A 19261-nucleotide genomic window follows, 5' to 3' on the forward strand; every position below is an offset into this window, starting at 1 on the left:
AAGTCTAAACATGTCTGCAGTGAATGATCAAAGCTTTTATATCATAAGATTATATTAATCTTATCTGTGTATCAAATGTCGGTCAGTTCCTCCTTCTTGTTTGGAACAAGGTGTCCTAAATACATGATAACGAGCAGCAGCATGAGTCCAAGCTGCATGACACCCTTTAGTTTACCACAAGTAGAGCAGCAAAAATAACAAGATACAAATGTATAATTTAGATTTGCTTCAACTAAAGGAGCCAAATGATTCCAGCTTCTAGAACATGAGGATCTGCTGCATTTCTGAGACATTTATGACAGTCAACTGACTTACTTTGAGACTGATAGTCACATAAAACAAGCTTTGAGCAGATCACCTTGAGCAGCAGGAAACTATGACATATTGACAATAATAATTATAATAATAAAAATCCTTACAATTTCAAGGTTAAATCCAGTTAATACTCTTGGGCTGAAAACCTTTCCTGCTGCTCATGAATTCCATCAGTAACTTGTATAATGGTGAGCCCAGTTCCAGGTCCTGCTATTTATAAAACAACTCTGTGACATTTACAGCCCACATGTAAATGTGAATGTAAATACAAGACACGGATGGTGAAACTGTGCTTACAAGTATAAAATGCATGCGTTTAAGTTTATAGGGGGGGGATTCCTGGTCAGGAGTAAAGAATGTATACAGCGCTGGGAGACGTCTTCACAGACCAGATTGTTTGAAGTATCTGACATTTACTACGACTGTGACACATACGCGACCTGGCATGAAGAGAATCTGCAAGTCAGGAAAGTCACCGGATTGGTTCCATCACTTGAAATCGGAGGCGCGATGGAGATCCAGTCGCCTCAGAAATCCCTTTGATAAGGATCTGCTCCTGTTTCTCAGTTTCATTGTTACATCTACCATTCTAGGGAACAGAATAAAACCCCCCTTGAGGATTAAATGTGAGACAACAAAGACGAGGGATTTAATATCTGCAAGAAAAAGCATTTGACAGACATTGATTCACAGTTAGAATAAATAAATGAATGCAAATAAATACACAATGAACAGATTAAGAGTATATATATGCATTATCTTAAACAGTGGGAAATTAAAATCTGTGCAATATTCCCTAAGCTTTTAACAAAAATGTTGAAAGACGTCCTATATTGAATTTAAAGAAAGTGCAAAACATTTAGCCAATTTAGCTGAATCCTTCTAATAAATGATTCAAACAAACTGGTACATAAACATAACATTCTTGGTGGACTTAACAAGCAGCAACATAAACAAATTATTTTATTATTCTAGTAACATTTAATTTAGGTTTTACGTTTCAATTTGTTTTACACCTTATTTATACTATAATTTATATATTTGTTCAAGATATGATGCGTCGTACTACAGGTTGTAGTTATTTTTAATGTCAAATGGAAAAGCTGCTTCTTCCACCTCTGTCTGCTGCATTCAGGAACACCTGGGAGAAGTGACCACTGTTCTCAATACTACAACTACACAACTACCCAACTCGACAAACTTGAGCGTCTCTTCCGTTGTAAACTTTACCCACCGACGTGCGACAGCCTGTGCGCGCAGCCTGCAAATACAAAATATCGTCAGGACGAGTGGATAGACCCCCTACTTCCTGCTGAGTCGAGGAAGGGACATTTCCTACAGAGGAAGGCGCTGTGTCATCACAGCCTTTATAAACCCAGGTAAGGTCCCGCCCCCTCCTCCTGCCATTCAACCGCTTCTAAAATCAACGACTTCTGAAACCAACACGGTGAGAAAACACGAGGAATGTGAATTGTTCCTGAGCGCCACGTGTTCGCTTCTTGTTCCAAGTAGCTTTGCGGTAAATGTGTGGTCCTGCAAACCTAGGTGAGAAGCAACGAAAAGCGGTTGTCCAGCTGAACATCTCGTATAAATAATATAATTATATAAAAGCATCGAAGTGCATTTCACCCCAAACAAAGCTGTGTAGAACCGTAGGATCATGATTATGTTATGGGCATATATTATTTTTATATATATGTGTTATGTTATTATTTATTTATTTGGTTATTAGCTTTGTATTTTTTAGGGTAAAAAGAACAACTCATAGAAAAATGTAACTTTGACTGAGGGGTGTTTCTGTAGTTTTATAGTTGTGTAGATTATGCAAATGGTGAACATGAGGATGTGCTTTTGAAGTTCTTTGTTTCACATTAATTTGTATCTTTTAAATTGTGAATTAAATTAAACATTTTATGAATAAAATTGATTGGTAAAAACAGCAATATAGCACAGATACAGAATTATTTTTTTACAGATGAGGAAATAGTGAAAAATATTATAAAATGATTAAAAATCAGCACTCTAGATTGATTGATATGATGACTAGCAACTGAAATGTGTTTCTTAAAAATGAATAACATTTTTTTTGTTTTATTTTGAAGGTGTATTTGCTCTGGCCTCCACAATGTGTTCGATTCCCGGGCTTCCAGCACCAGGATTAGAAGTACGTCTTCTCATCACGAGGGTAAACCTAAACCCCAGCTGTGGTCTTGTGGAATTGTGGGTTAACATGGACGATGAAAGAAAGCATATTTATGAGCAGATGAAACAGGAAATTCAGAAACCTAAAAGGAAGTTTTTTGGATCAGAAGGAAAACCAGGGGACCTTTGTTTGGCCTGCATCAGTGACACGTGGCACAGAGCTCGGATTGTATCCATTCAGAGTGACGAGTATAATGTTTTTCTAATCGATCACGGAGAGCCCCACATCGCTTCAAGTGAAGATTTAGCGTGGGCCCACAGTGACAGCTCTCTCCTTCCTCCTGAGATCGAGTCCTGTATACTCGCAAACGTCATCTTCCCTGAGAACAATTTGCAAGAAAGAGCCACAAAGTTTTTGAAGACTCTTCCCGGCAATACATTTAAGGGAATGGTTCAACATGTGCTGATGCCAGAGGATGCCAGGAAAATTATCCTTGACATTCCAAACATTTCTGAGTACATCTGTGACGTGGGAGTTCCGGAGACCATCCCAGAGGAGGACTTTAAAAGCCTTGTACTGAAATCTATACATTTACTCAAAGGAGAGGCGTCTGAGGCCTACCGCACATCGATGGAACAGAATTTGAAGGTTCGCTGTCAACTCGAGAGACATGACCAATACTTATACCCAGAACTGTTAATTGACACATTTGAAACTGTAACTGTGACAGAGGTAACTGATCCACAGAGCATTTTTTGCCGACTCCTAATTTTCTCCAAGGCATTAAAAATATTATCAGACCAGATCCAGCAGCACTATCGAGAGAGTTCAGAGTTTGGAGAGGTGCGACCACAGACCTGCGGGGATCCATGCGCTGCTCGAGATGTGAGCGGCAGATGGCATCGCTCGTTGTTGAAGAACACCATCATGCCTGGCGATGTTGCTGTAGAGGTCTTGCACGTGGATGAAGGGAAAACTGAAATGGTCGCAATCAGAAACACCAGACCACTGCATGGAAAATTTCTGAGAATGCCAATTGTCACATACGTTTGTTCTCTTAACGGACTAAATGGTAACGACACTGAATGGACTCAAGACCAGATCGAATACCTGAAATCCTGGATCCTCCACCAGACATTAATGGCCAAGTTTAACCACCACGATATATCTCAAGATGTCTATCGTGTCACGCTCTACACAGCTGATGCCGAATGCATAAACAGTAGTTTTTTAGAGAAGGTGAGACTACTTCCAGCCTCAAAGGAAGAATATGAATCCGTTTCCCTTTCCCTCAGTCCCCCTGGAGATGAACAAGATTTACAAAACACAGTCACTGTAAATGTTGAAGATTTACAAGATCAAACTTTGCCGTTCGAACAAAACCTAAACAGCGATAGCAGTTTGGCTGATATGTTTACGTCTAGCACTGATGATCCTGTGTGCTTAGAACTTTCAGACAACAGTGAGCATGATTGTGATGATAATGTCTTTACAGTGGGAGGTAAAAGTAACGTAAATGGGACCTGTGGAGGAGTGACGTCTGATGAAGAAGGTCTGCGGCTAAACATGGTAGATATAGAAACACCAGCTCACAGTGTATGTCAGCGTTTGGCCCAGAAATTTGCACAGACGGAAGCTCACATTCAAACTCCTCCACAGGTCCCATTAGACGCATTCAATTACTCCACACATACTTTTGAGGTGGGTGGGAAAGAGAATGTGTGTGTTACCAGTTCAGAGAGTGTTGGTCACTTCTACTGCCAACTAGTCAGGAATTCTCATTTGTTAGACAAAGTGATGGAAGGTATCAAACAACTGACTTTCCAGCCGCAGTGCATTGATCACCCTCTTGGTCTTAGTAGCATTTGCTTTGCTAGGCACCATGATGAGCAGTGGCACAGAGGTAAAATAGTAGAAATGTCCCCAAAACTTAAAGTGCACTTTGTGGATTATGGTGATACAGTTGCAGTTGATAAATCTGATATATGCCCTTTTCCCTCCGAGGGAGGTCTTGCCAGGTCTGTCCCTGTGCTGGCTGTTCCACTGGGACTGTTTGATGTGCCAGCAGAAGTTCCACAGGAAGTTAACCAGTGGTTTGCAAATGCTTTCACTGACCAAAGTTTGGCCATTTTAGTCGTATCAAAGGGGGATAAAGGGAAGCTACTTGTTGAACTGTTTGATGGAGCCCAAAATGTAAATGTGCTAGTCAGAGAGAAGATATCAAAGATGGCACAACAAAATATGACTGGTTTCAACCAGCAGACTGACCAGCTGTCTTCTAAAAGCTCAGAACAGTCCTGTGTGCCAAGTGAATATTGCTCAAAGCCAGCCCCCATGAATGGGTCAGTATTAACAAAGACAACAGAGCAAAACAGCAACCATAGCGACAGTGAAATGTGCCCTAGAGATGAGGTAAAGATGATTTCAGAATCTTTATCCAATGTCTCTGCAACAGAAACTGAATTTGGAAAGACTTTGGAAGTTATTGTCGTGGAAAAGGAACTTTTGATGGCGGAGACTTTGATAGAAGGAAATCACAGTAACTCAGAAATAGCACAACTTTCCCTGTCACCTTGCCTTGAGGGAAGCGTGAATATCTGCACGTACAAGGAGCCAAAGATTTGTCATGAGCAGACAGAGGAAGTGTTTGCCTCCTGCGTTGTAGGACCACATTTCTTTTGGTGCCAGTATGCCAACACTGAGGATCTCAACAAATTGTCAATTCTTGCTCAAGAAGCGGGACAAGCCCAGCAGGTCACGGGTTCCCCAGAGACTCTTGGTCCTGGCAGTCCATGCCTTGCTTTTTTTCCCAGTGACAATCAGTGGTATCGAGCCCGGGTAATTCAAAGCACTGACAGTAGTCTTCATGTTGTCTTTATAGACTTTGGAAATGAGTCTGACATTGACATCAAGAACGTAAGACCACTGCCTCAGATTCTGCTGGATGTGGCTCCTCAGGCCTTTCTGTGCTCTTTGAATGGATTTGATGAGTCAAAGGGCAGCTGGGACGACCAAGTATACGATGACTTCTACAATCTCCTGGTGGATAAACCACTCAGAGTGACAGTTTTGAAAATGGAGGATCATTCGGAGATGGATTTTCCTAAATATTCAGTCGAAATACAGTGTGAAAAGCTGGTTGTAAATGATACAATGCAGAAATATTGGAAACCTGTTGCAGAGGAACAAATTATGACTGAGAGCCCTCCAACAGAAGACTCTCTCGAGGTTCGTGAAACAGAGTCCAACCTGATACAACTTCATGATCCCGAAGTAAAGCTAGATACTTGCATGTACAAGAAACTGGAAATATGCAAAAACCAGGCAGAGAATGTTTTTGCCTCTTGTATGGTGGACCCCTGTTTCTTCTGGTGTCAATACACCAACACTGAGGATCTCAACAAATTGTCAATTCTTGCTCAGGAAGCGGGACAACCCCAGCAGGACATGGTTTCCCCAGAGACTCTTGGTCCTGGCAGTCCATGCCTTGCTTTTTTTCCCAGTGACAATCGTTGGTATCGAGCTCAAGTAATTCACAGAACTGACAATAGTCTTCATGTTGTCTTTATAGACTATGGAAATGAGTCTGACATTGACATCAAGAATGTGAGACCACTGCCTCAGATTCTGCTGGATGTGGCTCCTCAGGCCTTTCTGTGCTGTTTGAATGGATTTGATGAGTCAAAGGGCAGCTGGGACGACCAAGTATATGATGACTTTTACAATCTCCTAGTGGATAAACCACTCAGAGTGACAGTTTTGAACATGGAGGATCATTCCGAGATGGATTTTCCTCAGTATGCAGTGGAGCTTGAGTGTGAGGGGTTGGTTGTAAATGATACAATGCAGAAATATTGGAAGCCTGTTGCCATGGAACAAGTTATAACTGAGAGCCCTCCAACAAAAAACTCTCTCCAGGTTTGTGAAACTAAGTCCGACCATACAGAACTTCATGATTCTGAAGAAAAAACAACTACTTGCATGTACAAGAAACCGGAAATATGCAAAAACCAGGCAGAGAATGTTTTTGCCTCTTGTGTGGTGGACCCCTGTTTCTTCTGGTGTCAATACACCAACACTGAGGATCTCAACAAATTGTCAATTCTTGCTCAGGAAGCGGGACAACCCCAGCAGGACACGGTTTCCCCAGAGACTCTTGGTCCTGGCAGTCCATGCCTTGCTTTTTTTTCCAGTGACAATCGTTGGTATCGAGCTCAAGTAATTCACAGAACTGACAGCAATCTTCATGTTGTCTTTATAGACTATGGAAATGAGTCTGACATTGACGTCAAGAACGTGAGACCACTGCCTCAGATTCTGCTGGATGTGGCTCCTCAGGCCTTTCTGTGCTCTTTGAATGGATTTGATGAGTCAAAGGGCAGCTGGGACGACCAAGTATATGATGACTTCTACAATCTCCTAGTGGATAAACCACTCAGAGTGACAGTTTTGAACATGGAGGATCATTCAGAGATGGATTTTCCTCAGTATGCGGTGGAGCTTGAGTGTGAGGGGGTGGTTGTTAATGAGGTGATGGAGAAGTACTGGAAGGGATTGCACCCAGATCCTGCCTTGGCAGAAGGTTTTGAATCAGGTCAGAGACTATACTTATAAAATATACATTTAATGAGCTTTTTAACTTTCATATTTACAGATTTTAATTGATGACAATTTCTGTTTAATCTTTAGTGCCTCAGGATGAAACCAAGCCCACGAATGAGTTTGTTGGGAGTTTAAGACAATGAATAAGCCAGAAAATGAATGGTAGGACTAACCTTGTACATATCATGAAGATCATCCTTTGATTTTACAAAACTACTGCAGTAATAGGTTTAAATTCATTTCTGCAGATGTTGGTGTTGAATTACTCATGAAGGGCATGTAATCACATATATTTGCAAAGTCATTTTCTGGATATTGGATATGAATGAAAGCTCTTTGAAATGTTTCTGCTTTGAACATGTGCTTGTTTCTTTCAGCTCGGGGCTGCTGGTGGAGGACCCTACTCTTAACGGAGAGTTCTCGACTCATGGGAACATGTTTGCTGTATTTCAAAATGTTCTCTTATGGCACGAACAAAATTAAATTAGGGTTGTCATGTAGTTCAATAAACACACCTGAATGAGCAATTTTGGACCTAATTGTTTTTAATGTATTCTACACATTTAAATAAGCTCTTTGCCGGCTTTTTAAGCTATGGACATTTTTCAAGCAGACAGCAACATATTTCCCAGGTCCTGGGTCTGTTTTGTTTTTTTCCCACATATAATGGATCTGTTGTTGGAATAAAAGGAGGCAGATGGAGCCATTTGTCAACTTACCAGAAGGTCGGCAGCTCTATCCACATCTCCCCCAAAGTGTCAATGGTCTAGATACTGTACCCCAAACGGCCCCTGATGGCCAAGCTGACAGTGTATGAATAATGTGTGATAGTGAAAGTCCTGCAAAAAGCTTTTATGAATGGATGATTGGCAAAACTGCACTGTAAAGCCCATCAAGATTAGAAAAAGCACAGATACATACAGACTATTTAGCTGAACTGTTTACAGTTCTGATGCTTGCAGCTCTTTAACAAGCTTAAGTTATTTCTAGCCTTTGTATGTTTCAAGTAATTTAAACTATTTCACTTGATCAAAATTTGAGGTATATTAGCTTCACAGTCACTAAGCTAAAATTTCCTATTTGAGAAGTTATTAAAAGCTAATGCTTCCTTAGTTTATTTGCTCACTAAGCGGAATTTCAACATTTCACGTACTTCCTACAGAGTGATTTTGTCTGCAGCCTCCAGGAGGCAGCATCACTGTTCACAGGCTCAGGTCACAGGAGCTGGACTTCATGTTGTGTTGCTCGGCTGTTGCCGGGTGACCTCAGTAACAAAATGACCGAGTTGCACCAGGCTGCCGCAGCCGGAGACTTACAGGGAGTCCAGGATATTCTGAGGCAGAAGAAGTGCAACCCCAACCAGAGGGACATCGACTGGAGCCACAAGACCCCTCTGCACTGGGCAGCAGCCAAAGGTAGATGCTGGTGGATCCGTTTCCCCTTTCACCCGCTAACACCTGTGTCAAGTGTCGTCATTCAAACAGCGTGGTTGCCGTGTGTGTGTACATGTCCAAAAAGACCTCTGTGGGTATTCTCTCTCATTCAGTGTAGTATGTTGTTGAAGTTATGTTTTGAAACCCGAAAATCAACAATAAAAATCTATCTTCTTTGTCACAAATTGTCAGTTTTATTATTTATAGTGAATCACTGGGTTTTTATCATTTTCAACAACATCAAAAACAACAAAGGAATTATATTTAATCATTCAGTTGTGACCACAACACTTAAAAATACAATACATTATTTATAAAATAAAGAAAACGCGAAATCGAATTTTCAACAGTTATATTCCTTTAAAATTATATAAACTCTTTAAAAAGTATTATATTTCTTGAGCTCAACAATAACAAATACAAAGCTCTACAACTGTTAAAATAATAACATTCAAAAATATTCACATACAAGCTACCACCGACAACATCACACGAAATACATCACTGCACATTAGTTCCCATTTTCAGAAATCCAGATATTGTGGTAAATGTAAACCGTAAAGAAATGTAAAATCCCAAAGGTTTTTGATGCTAACACAAAACAAGAAAACACAAATTCAATAACATTTAAATTAAAGTAAAAAAAGAACCTATAATATATCTTATTTTGTGTTTATTTCCATTTGTCTTAATTTAAAGAATTTGTTATACCTTTAAAGCATATTCAATTCATCAAAAGAAGTATCTCAGTTTAAAGTAAAACCAAATGTTGAACCCGATCATCAGGAATATTTTCATTGTTTGTTATGCGTAGTCTCGTTTTGCAGTAGTGAGAATTGTTTTTTTTCAGGCTGGATTATAAAGCAACAGATTCCTAAACACGTGCATCAGATCACACCTCGCTGGCTTTTCCACAGGAGACACAGAAACCGTCAGGATCCTCATTGAGCACGGAGCGAGGCCCAGTCTGAGGACGGAGCATGGATGGACTCCTGCTCACTTTGCTGCAGAGTCCGGCCGACTGGCTGCACTGCGGCTGCTGCACTACTACCACGCTCCTATAGACAAGGAGGACTGCTGTGGAGACAAACCAGTGCGGATGGCCCAAATATATGGACACCAGGACTGCGTTCGATTCCTTAAAAAGTATCAAAACATTTCCTCTTCTTTTGTTTTGTATTTCAGCCTTTGAACCATGTTTACATGAGTTTCCCACCTTTCATTCCTTAAGTAAGCTTTCTTTTAAACACACACACAGGCCAATAACTTTATGATTGGACTTTTTACATGTTGACCTTTTTGTGTGTGTTGCAGGGCCGAGATCGAGTGCCAGGCCTACCGCAAGATGGCGGCCGAGAAAGGGATTTCACTGGACGACACAGATGAGGAGTGGGCAGATCACGGCAAAGAAAATGAAGCGAGAGGATCTGAAACAGCAACGTTCAGATGATGGCCAAGCTCAACGTCACACACCAACATTCAGACATTAGTCACATCCTTATAGTCTTTCAGTTGAGTGTGTTGCTGTGACTTCCCAGTGCAGTGAGAAATATATAACAAACAGTATTATCATATGAAACAGCTTTGGAACTTTTCCTGTCAAAAACGTATCTACTAATATTGAAATATCCTTTAAAATTGTATCGCAGGCAATAAAAGCAAATGAAATATCTGAACAAGTGCATCAAGATAAATGTAGCTTACTACGCGCGATTGTGTAGTTTGTGGTGATTTGAGAGGAAACGTACTCCCGAAGATTTTTACTTGCTCAATTTTGAGTCCAACGTGGTGGAGCTGTCACTGACGGATGCCTGGAGAGCAGAAGAGAAGGATGTGTACAAATAATTAACAGTCGTTATTGTGTTTTACATATTTAGTAAATCCAGTTGTTGTACGCTTACCCTTTTTCTCAGATGGTTTAGTAGTGCTTGACGGGACTGTTAAAATGGGATTAAAACATAATTATTGACAAGACCTGTTTGTTGTAGATGACGTTTATTTTTACAAATTTGATATTTTTACAAAAGGTCTAACTTATGACAATGGGGTGTACTTGTGGATAAAAGTCCGTTATTTAAAGTGGCAGCAATTTTTTTATATTTCTCCCCAAGTATTCGGGAAAAGTTTCCGATAATGACCATTTTAAGCACAGACAGGGAAACAATTGAATATATGCTCTCTAATCTCAAATTGCATATGAAAGCATTTTAAAACTGTCTTACCAGATTGTCCCCCAGGTATGTGGTTAACAAAATAAACAAACCCTGTAAATTAAATGACATAGGTTACTGAACAAGAAATACTGACTGGTACTTGTTAGGATGTCCAGTTAAGGATTAAATGAAGTATACCTGAAATGAGTTCAGCAGGATAAAGACATAGTTGACCACAGGGGCTGCGATTCCAGATGAGAGGTCGAGAATAGTTACACCAAACCCAAAGATCCAAGTGACACCGAAGATCGGAGTCAGAAGAATAACGGTCCTCATGACCGATTTGGTGGCAGATCTGTCATCAGGGTTTCCTGCATTTGTAGGGTGATCCAAAAGCTTCATGATTACCACCCCCATGGAGATCACGTTGATGAGAACAATTGTACCGACTGGTATGATAAATGTGTGGATGGACCCACTAAAAAATCCACTATAAACCAGCCAACAGGATTCTTTGGTGAAGTACACGCCCTCAGCACCACCGCTGCTAGCAATGAATGTGATCAAAACGATAAGCAGCGGACATGCGTAGCCCAGGATTATGTAGAACCTCAGGTAAACCTTCTTGCTCATCTTGTGGAACAGGAAAACTGCTTGATGAAGAAGCGTGCTGCTCAGACAAAACATCCAAAAGAACATGGACAAGTAACAGAAATGCTTCAACATCACCAAGGCCTTACACCAGATTTCGGAAATATTTTCTGGCTTGAAAGATGCTAAAAAGCAGCAATCTGCGACTAGCAAACATAGAGAAATGTTTACCTGGGCCACGTGCCGTAGATATCGAGTACTGGTTTTAACTACAGCCCTCCAGACGATCACTTCTATTACAAGAGTAACAACTAAGGATATGACTGATATAGACAGTCCAAAGATGGTTAACTCACTCATCCCTGGGAGAACTATTGGATACCTAGCCATTAAAATGGCGAATGAGGACAAATGGCTGCAAACACAGTGTCCATCATCATCAGGACCCATCCATTCACATCCACGCGATGACCATTGATGTTTCTCGTAGTCCCATGAGACACACTTTATCTTTACGTTGCGAGGCCTCGGACGGATCAACGGGAAATTCATTTTAACCACGACTGAACCCGAGTGATTCTTTTGAGTGGTTGTCATCACAACAATGCTGTTGACTTCGTACTCCTCATCACTCTGGGGCAAATAATTCTGCAGTTCTTTAAATCCAGCTGTTGCCACGCTGTCATTGTCTGAACTGTCAAAATCGACAGTGACACCGAAGGCGGTGTTGGTACATCCAGACCCCTGCTTTTTATCACACGTGGCCAGCTCTATATTTTTTTGAATGTTGTTAGCTGTAATGTTTGACACCTTCATTAATTTCTCAACAGAATGTATATATGTCTCAGCTATTGACAAATTTGCATCATCTTTTTTTTCAATCCATGTATTCTCAAGAGACTTCTCCATCAAGTTGCTGGATGTTTCCAGAAAGCCCTGAAAAGAGAGAAGATTGTCAGTACTAGTCTGTATAAAGTTAGAAAATGCCTGTCGCCTATTAATTGGGAACAAGAATAAGTAGACAAAGGTTTAGATATTTGTACTATAATAATAATATTAGAAGCTTTCCTTAAGATGTCAATCCTGGTTAATGAGATGATACCAGTGTTTCATTGAAACATTAGTTTAATAGCTGTGCTTTGGGCATAAACATAACTGAGGCTGGTGAGCTTTCTATGATGGTCTGTTATATAACAGGTCGTTTCAGCTGGTCATTATATTATCATCATTTTCAACTGGGCCACAGTAACAAAAACTTGAAAAATAACTAAATACGCCGCTTTCCCCCATCATTTTACATTAAACATTTAATTTGCAATAACAATGACTTCATGCAGACAGCTTGACAACTGTAAATCATAAAGCTGTTAGTGAGATCATTTAACACTGACATACAGAACATGTCTAGTTTCCTGTGAATAGTTTGTGGATTGTAATGGCAATTTGAACCCAGTACAGGAAAGACTGACTCCACCATAAAAAACAACATACACACAGATGACTCTATTAAATATCAATGTGTTGAAGCACAAATATCTCCACCATAAATGATATCAAAATGTGTTTAAGTTTCATGAAATTCATGTTGAAGTTCAGTTCTTTACATAAAAAAGTACTGGTAATTCACTTTCCTACCCATACCAGTTCCAACCAATTGACAAGGTTTAATAAATAGGTTACTAGAGATTTGCCCAAGATACTTACGTACACTCCTGATCCATTCAGCCTGAGCCCTTGCTTGTCACTCAAGACATGGAGTACTTCCACCGTTGCCTTCACGTTGGACACGGTGTTGATAGCCATTGTGTTATTAGTGACATTACTCAGGAGGTCAAATACGTCTGCAACATTTTTATTCAATGAGCCAAGTCCGATGTCAACATCCTGTAACAACAATGATGTTTTTTATCTGTGAGAATTAATTCATGCCAAGAAGGAAATCGACAAAAGCCACAAAGGAGTTAAATAAAAACGTAACAATCCCTTCTGTAAAAATAGAATTACTTGATGTGTGTTTAATGCCGATAGTATCTGATCGCTTTTGAAAACCAGAATATACATTTTTGAAATTAAAAAAATGTGGCTTACATGCGCAGAGTGCAGTAAACTTGACACATCATTGTTAACACAATTGTCTTCCTCCGGTTCCCATGTACACCTGGAATGATTAGTTCATTAGCTGATTAGTCAATCAAAAGAAAATATTCCATCAGCAAATATGATTATTGATTAATCATTCAAGTTATTCATTTTTAATTGCCCAGCTTGAGCTGTGGACAAAGAAGCAGTTATGTTGGGGATTTTCACTTATTTTTGTATAAAAAACATCTGAAAAACAAATGGAACATCATTTATTGATTTAAAAAAAAAAAAGGATTAATGATTAGTTGCAGGCCTACTCAATGCTGCATTTCCTTTGTCTTAGTCCGTCTGCGTTCTTGCACTGTAGCACTGAAGTGAAGTTGGCTTTGGTTTCTCCCCAGTCACCGTCTGCTGCACAGAACCCGTCTCCAGCTGTTGGAAAAAAGAAAAAAAAAGCTCTGGTTTGTTTTATCATTCATTACATACGATAACTGAATTAATAACATGATAAAATACTTTATGCTAGAGGGGGGCAGTAAATTAAGATGTTCGCTAGGTTCGCTGAACATGCTGTATCTTGAACTTCATTGCGGCACTATAGGAAATACACACAGAGACATGATATGGCAAAAAGAGATACATTCCTATGTTAGACTGTGATGTCAGAGAAACCTCATTACCGTATATGATATTGAAAACAAATGACGCGTTTCTCGACTGTTTGAGTCTGTTCTCAAATGTGCACGTTATTTCCGGTTTCAGGTTCGGTACACTTGGGTTGCAGGTGACCGCTGCCTCAGCTTGATGAACAACTTCTTCAGAGGAGTCTGCAGGGATCACATAGTTATCGCTCATCATCTCATCATAAGCTTGCATAAGAATCAATGGACAAGGAAAATGAGCACAAGAAATTGTACTTACAATCGGCTTTTAATGGATTAATTTTCCCCTCCATGGTTGGACCTGTCCATGTCACGGTGTAGTTTTCATTGTCCTCCCTAATCAAACATTTGCTTCTTACTCTCAGTACATCACCTATCTTGAGACAGTTTGGAAATTCTGGGACTGCGGTGATGAAAATGTTTGGCAGGAGAGCTACGTCCATTACGGCTCTGGCACTGTGAGTTATGTCTAATGATGTGTTCTTTTGACGGAATACACATATGTACTCTCCTGAGAAAAACAAAACAAAAAAACAGACAGGGATGACAGTTAAAATGTTGTGACCATTCTAATATAGATTGTGACAAAAATAGACAAAGTGAGTCCCTATTCTACATGATATTGGTAATTTAGCCAGAAAAAAACTCATTCTTCAATTTGATTTCTATAAATCAAACTTTTATCCCAAGGTCGTACAATATTGTAAAGAAAACCAACAGTTTCAAGAACGATGAGGAAACTAGCTTTTTTCCCCAACAGTTAGTCTTCAGACTCATCCAGCCATCACTTGAGGACAATAGCAACACTAACACTAACACAAAAACTTGAAACAGACTGATTTAACCTGCAAAGCCATAAAGCTGTCAGAGAGATTTAATGAACCCCCAAAAACTCAGTGAAGAAATGTATCATTAAAGTACAAGTTCTCAAAATTGGGCCCAAGTACAGTACTAGATGTATTTTGTTACCCTCCACCACCGATGACTATTCATTTAATTTAAATAAATATGTTGAATACTGAGACTGAAACAAACATACCTTCCCAGGAGGCTGATATCTTTTTGAGAGTGAGTGTGGACAAGCGTGTTGAGAACGTAATGTCTGCCTCTGTGCCGTTAGTTATCGGATATTCTTTTTCATCATCTTTCTTCTGCCGCCACACTGCCGTGGTGCCCAGATCCTCCTTCGATGTGCATAAGAGCTGTTGCTGGGAGTTGTACTTCACAGGGTTGTCTGGCATCGTTAAACTCACAACACCTGTGAGAAATAAGAATCGCTAACAAACCTGAGGCGAGACTTTACTGGAATAATGGTAGCGCTCCTCTAAGAGTAGAAACAGGCCCGTGCACAGACATCATGGGGGGCAGGTGCTCAAACCCCAAAAAAGGGCAGCCATCGCCAAAATTATTTATGAATTAAAATAATAATAATAAATTAACAAAGAACACAGTAGGATATTTTCAACTTATATATTTATTTTTGTTAACAAACTAACTCAAATTTAAATTTGAATAAGTAAATGAATAACAGACCAAAACAGACAAAACAAGGCCATATTGAATAACCAAATAATAGGCTAGGTTTAGGGTTAGGGTTAGTGATGTGATGGACTTCTCTGGACCAGATAGGGTTACTAATTCTCCCTCATCTGTTTTACAAGTTGATGGCCTGATCCAAGATAAAAGAGAGCTGCTACCCTGAGCTGCTTGCTGCAGTTCCCTGTCCTTCTGCTTTTGGAGTCTCTCTTTTCTTGGATTGTGAGTGCCGCGGAGCATGTCGGGGCATAATTCTCACAAGAACTCAAATAAATGCCCCAAAACACATTTGGGAGGAATTGATGACAGAGAGAGTAATTTTTATTCTTAAATATTGATGAATGAAGCAAAAATTGAGCTCCAGTAGAAGGGGCACTTTTCTCATCCAGGGCAAAAGGGCCAGTAGGGGTCTATCTGTGCACGTGCCTGGGAAGAAACATGACATAATGTCCTCTAGATAGTTTTGAGTCACTTTCTGTAAATGAAATATACCTTCTAAAAATAATAGCACCCTCTGTAGAGAGGACCTGCTCCAGATGTAAATATAAAGTGTTTAAATATTAAGGGTCCATTCCAGCATACAGAAAAAATTTATACAATTTAGTTGAAACACACTACTGAAAACTAGGAATATTTTATATACAATTTCTGCCAATAGATTATTTTCACCTAAATCTTAAACTGGACCTTTAAAGACTTTTCTTCCTAATTGACTCAACAATGTAAAGCCTAACTCAGAAAAAATATGTATTTTTTTTGTATTTGTCTATTGAACCGCTATGTATATAAATATATATATACTATCGGCAATATATTATTGTGTGTCATATGTATATAATATATAAAAAATGTATGATGATGGCACTTAACAAATAATCAAGGAATCAATAAAGTTATTCTTTTAAACTTTTAAGTTTGTATCATATTTTTAACCATGTATATGTACATTTATGTCATTGTTAAATTTTTTGTTCTTAGTTAGATTATAATGAGTTTGGAAAAGAGTCTACATTTAGATTTAAGACTCTATTTAAAGGTTTTAAATAGGATTTTAAATGAGTGCTATGCGATAAGCCCATGAGGTTGAATTACCTTTAGTTTCCAGATTGAGTGTGGCGTTCAGAGCTGTGATTAGGTTTTCTGATTTCTGGATCAGGTCGTCTGGACTCATGCTTTTACTGATTGTAATTCCAAAATCTGCGACAATGCTTCCAAAACTTCAGTGAAGAAAAACAAAAAGGCATTATTTCAGACACATATAGAAACAGATCCTATTAAACAATAGCTATTTTATTAATAATCAAAAAGAAATACCTGTATTTGGTAATATTTAAAAAGTCAAATCCCTTCAAAGTGCTGTAGACTTCTTTCATCTGTATAAAAAAACAATTATTTTGCATAGTAACTTTTCACTTATCAGTATAGTATTGGAAAAAAGAAAATTGTCTAAATTAAGACATTACTCCTCATCGTTATATGGAATTGATACTTAAATACTATTATTTACCTTGTTTAACAATTTGGTATTACAACTTTGATATTCCTGTGAGTTTTCGTCTCTCAGACAATCATGAAACCCTGATCCCTGTATTCGAATGGATCCTCTGAGTGTCACTGTGAAGGACAGAAGATATCAAACTTTGGAATACTTGATACAGTAAATAAACACACAGATACACAAAGACACACTCACAGGTTAAAAAAAGGCTAAATACCTGTGCTGTTTGAAACACACGTGTGAGACTTTTCAGGGAAAGTGCATGTGTTGCCGGCACAACCCTTGGAATTAGACTGACGCACTTTATCCGTCCATCTGTGGTCCACCTCGCAGTGACACTCTCTTTTACCCGCCATGTCCTTGCAGGCTTATTAGAGAAAAAAAGCACGACATTTTCACTATGGGATCTTTTTCTTTCATTAAATCAATGGAAATATGCAGTATTTGAATATCAGAAAATGGTTTACTTGTTGTGGGTTGAAACTCGTCCACTTTCCAGGTGGAATTACTCAGGTTAGATGGCAGCCAACTGTTTAGGCGTCCGATGTTATTTTTATCGATTCTCAGTTTGACATAATGCATTTGTGTTGAGGGGTCTGAAACATGCAGAACACACAAAAATCAAGAAAAAGACGTTTCAACAAATTTAGGCTTAAAAAAAACGATTTGCTGATTGTGAAACTCATATAAATGATTTTACCTTCTCCAGTTGCCTGTGAAGGTGAAATAAGAACATTAATCTGAATGTCATTTTATGTTGCAGTTGAAAATTAGGTAAAATCCTGTGTTGCTGACCAACCTGAGAAATGTTTAGCCCCAGGATATAGAGAAATATAAATCCCCACATCTTGTTCATGTTCCTGCAAATAATAAATAACCAAATATTTGAAATGGACTCTGGTGAACAAGATGACTGATGATAGACACTCCATGACCACTTTACTACGTATATCCATCCAAACTGCTGCCATTTATTTAACTTTGATGAAGTTGATAATGTTCAGTTTGGTAGTTAATAGTCTCAAACCTTTTGTCCTCACCATTTACCTACATGAATGATGAAGAACATTTAAAACACAATCTAAGCACAAAAAAATATATCAGGCACAGGAAAGAGTCCTTTTTTAATTAGTCTCCCTATTTAGCCTTTAAAGGCAGTATACAAAACATGTATAACACAGTAGTGGAGGTTTATAAGGTAGCAAAATAACAAGACAACATTGATTACTTGCCGGTTTTCCTTGGGTTGTATTACTGAACCATCACGGCAGCCTCTCAGGATGAAGAATCTGAGCTTATGCTGCCACAGCTGCTCTCAGGGAAGTACAGAATACAAGATCACCGTCACTTTCCATGAGCACAGTTAAAAACTGAAACTCTTAACTGTTACTGCCTCTGGTCATGCAAAATTAAACAGGATGTAATTCAGGACTCATTTGACTTTCAAAAAATGAGACAGACACATTGTGTTTGCGAAGTGAAGATGGCTTATCAGCTATATTAACAAAGTTTTTAATGCTGCATCGTTTTGAAATACTCATATGAAACAATGTATAAATAAATATCGTTACTGTATTTTGGTTGATTGGTATTGTAAATATAAATATTAGCCAATGTTTATTTCCGTAAACTCATGAAACTTAAAGGCTGCAGAAATCAAGTTGAAGGTTTTTTTTTCTCTACGTTGTAAATGTAGTTTATTGACCTTCAGGTGCATGAGAAAATCCAGCAGGGTCTTTAACCCTTGTGAAAAGCAACTCATCACATCTACAGTGCCTTGCATAAGTTTTCACCTCACTTGGACTTCTCTACAGTTTGTCATGGTAAAACGACAGATTTAAAATGTATTTGTAAATGTAAGCTTTGAACATCTCAAGGGGCACCAAAAATTCCATTATCAGAAAATGGAAAGAATATGGCACAACCGCAAACCCACCAAGACAAGGCCGTCCACCCAAATTGAAAAGCCGGTCAAGGAGAAAATTAATCAGAGGAGCACCCAAGAGGCCCATGGTAACTCTGGAGGAGCTGCAAAGATCCACAGCTGAGGTGGGAGAATCTACCATTAGTCATGTACTCCACAAATCTGGCCGTTATGGAAGAGTGGCAAGAAGAAAGCCGTTGTTGAAAGTGAACCATAAGAAATCCCATTTGGAGTTTTCCACAAGCCATGTGGGAGACACGGCAAACATGTGGAAGAAGGTGCTCTGGTCGGATGAGACCAAAATTGAACTTTTGGGCCTCAA

At 39.1% G+C, this 19261-nt stretch overlaps 3 protein-coding genes across 4 annotated transcripts; 2 read left to right on the plus strand and 1 right to left on the minus strand.

Annotated features, from left to right (window-relative positions):
- Positions 1-1727: 1727 nt before the first annotated feature.
- Positions 1728-7669, plus strand: LOC133962044 (tudor domain-containing 6-like). Its single transcript, XM_062397480.1, has 4 exons — positions 1728-1860; positions 2418-7052; positions 7148-7222; positions 7438-7669. Exons 1-3 carry the CDS (start codon positions 1839-1841, stop codon positions 7201-7203), a joined length of 4713 nt encoding a protein of 1570 aa, XP_062253464.1. The 5' UTR covers positions 1728-1838; the 3' UTR covers positions 7204-7222; positions 7438-7669.
- Positions 7670-8250: 581 nt separating this feature from the next.
- Positions 8251-10467, plus strand: LOC133962523 (ankyrin repeat domain-containing protein 66). 2 transcript variants are annotated; one of them, XM_062398158.1, is made up of 3 exons: positions 8251-8475; positions 9411-9723; positions 9808-9933. In XM_062398158.1, exons 1-2 carry the CDS (start codon positions 8337-8339, stop codon positions 9683-9685), a joined length of 414 nt encoding a protein of 137 aa, XP_062254142.1. In that variant the 5' UTR covers positions 8251-8336; the 3' UTR covers positions 9686-9723; positions 9808-9933. The 2 variants fall into 2 exon arrangements, with proteins under 2 accessions (XP_062254142.1, XP_062254141.1); XM_062398157.1 differs by having other exon boundaries at positions 8261-8475; positions 9411-9639; positions 9808-10467.
- On the minus strand, positions 10191-17871 carry adgrf3a (adhesion G protein-coupled receptor F3a). The gene is made up of 17 exons (XM_062398159.1): positions 17815-17871; positions 17716-17728; positions 17483-17611; positions 17233-17382; positions 17025-17131; positions 16832-16890; positions 16610-16734; positions 15021-15239; positions 14241-14492; positions 14000-14146; positions 13637-13751; positions 13326-13395; positions 12942-13121; positions 10845-12203; positions 10716-10757; positions 10395-10430; positions 10191-10304 (listed from the first exon to the last, which is right to left on the minus strand). Exons 1-17 carry the CDS (start codon positions 17869-17871, stop codon positions 10254-10256), a joined length of 3111 nt encoding a protein of 1036 aa, XP_062254143.1. The 3' UTR covers positions 10191-10253.
- Positions 17872-19261: the final 1390 nt, after the last annotated feature.

The sequence above is a fragment of the Platichthys flesus genome, chromosome 10, assembly GCF_949316205.1.
Source record: "Platichthys flesus chromosome 10, fPlaFle2.1, whole genome shotgun sequence".
Lineage (NCBI taxonomy): Eukaryota > Metazoa > Chordata > Actinopteri > Pleuronectiformes > Pleuronectidae > Platichthys > Platichthys flesus.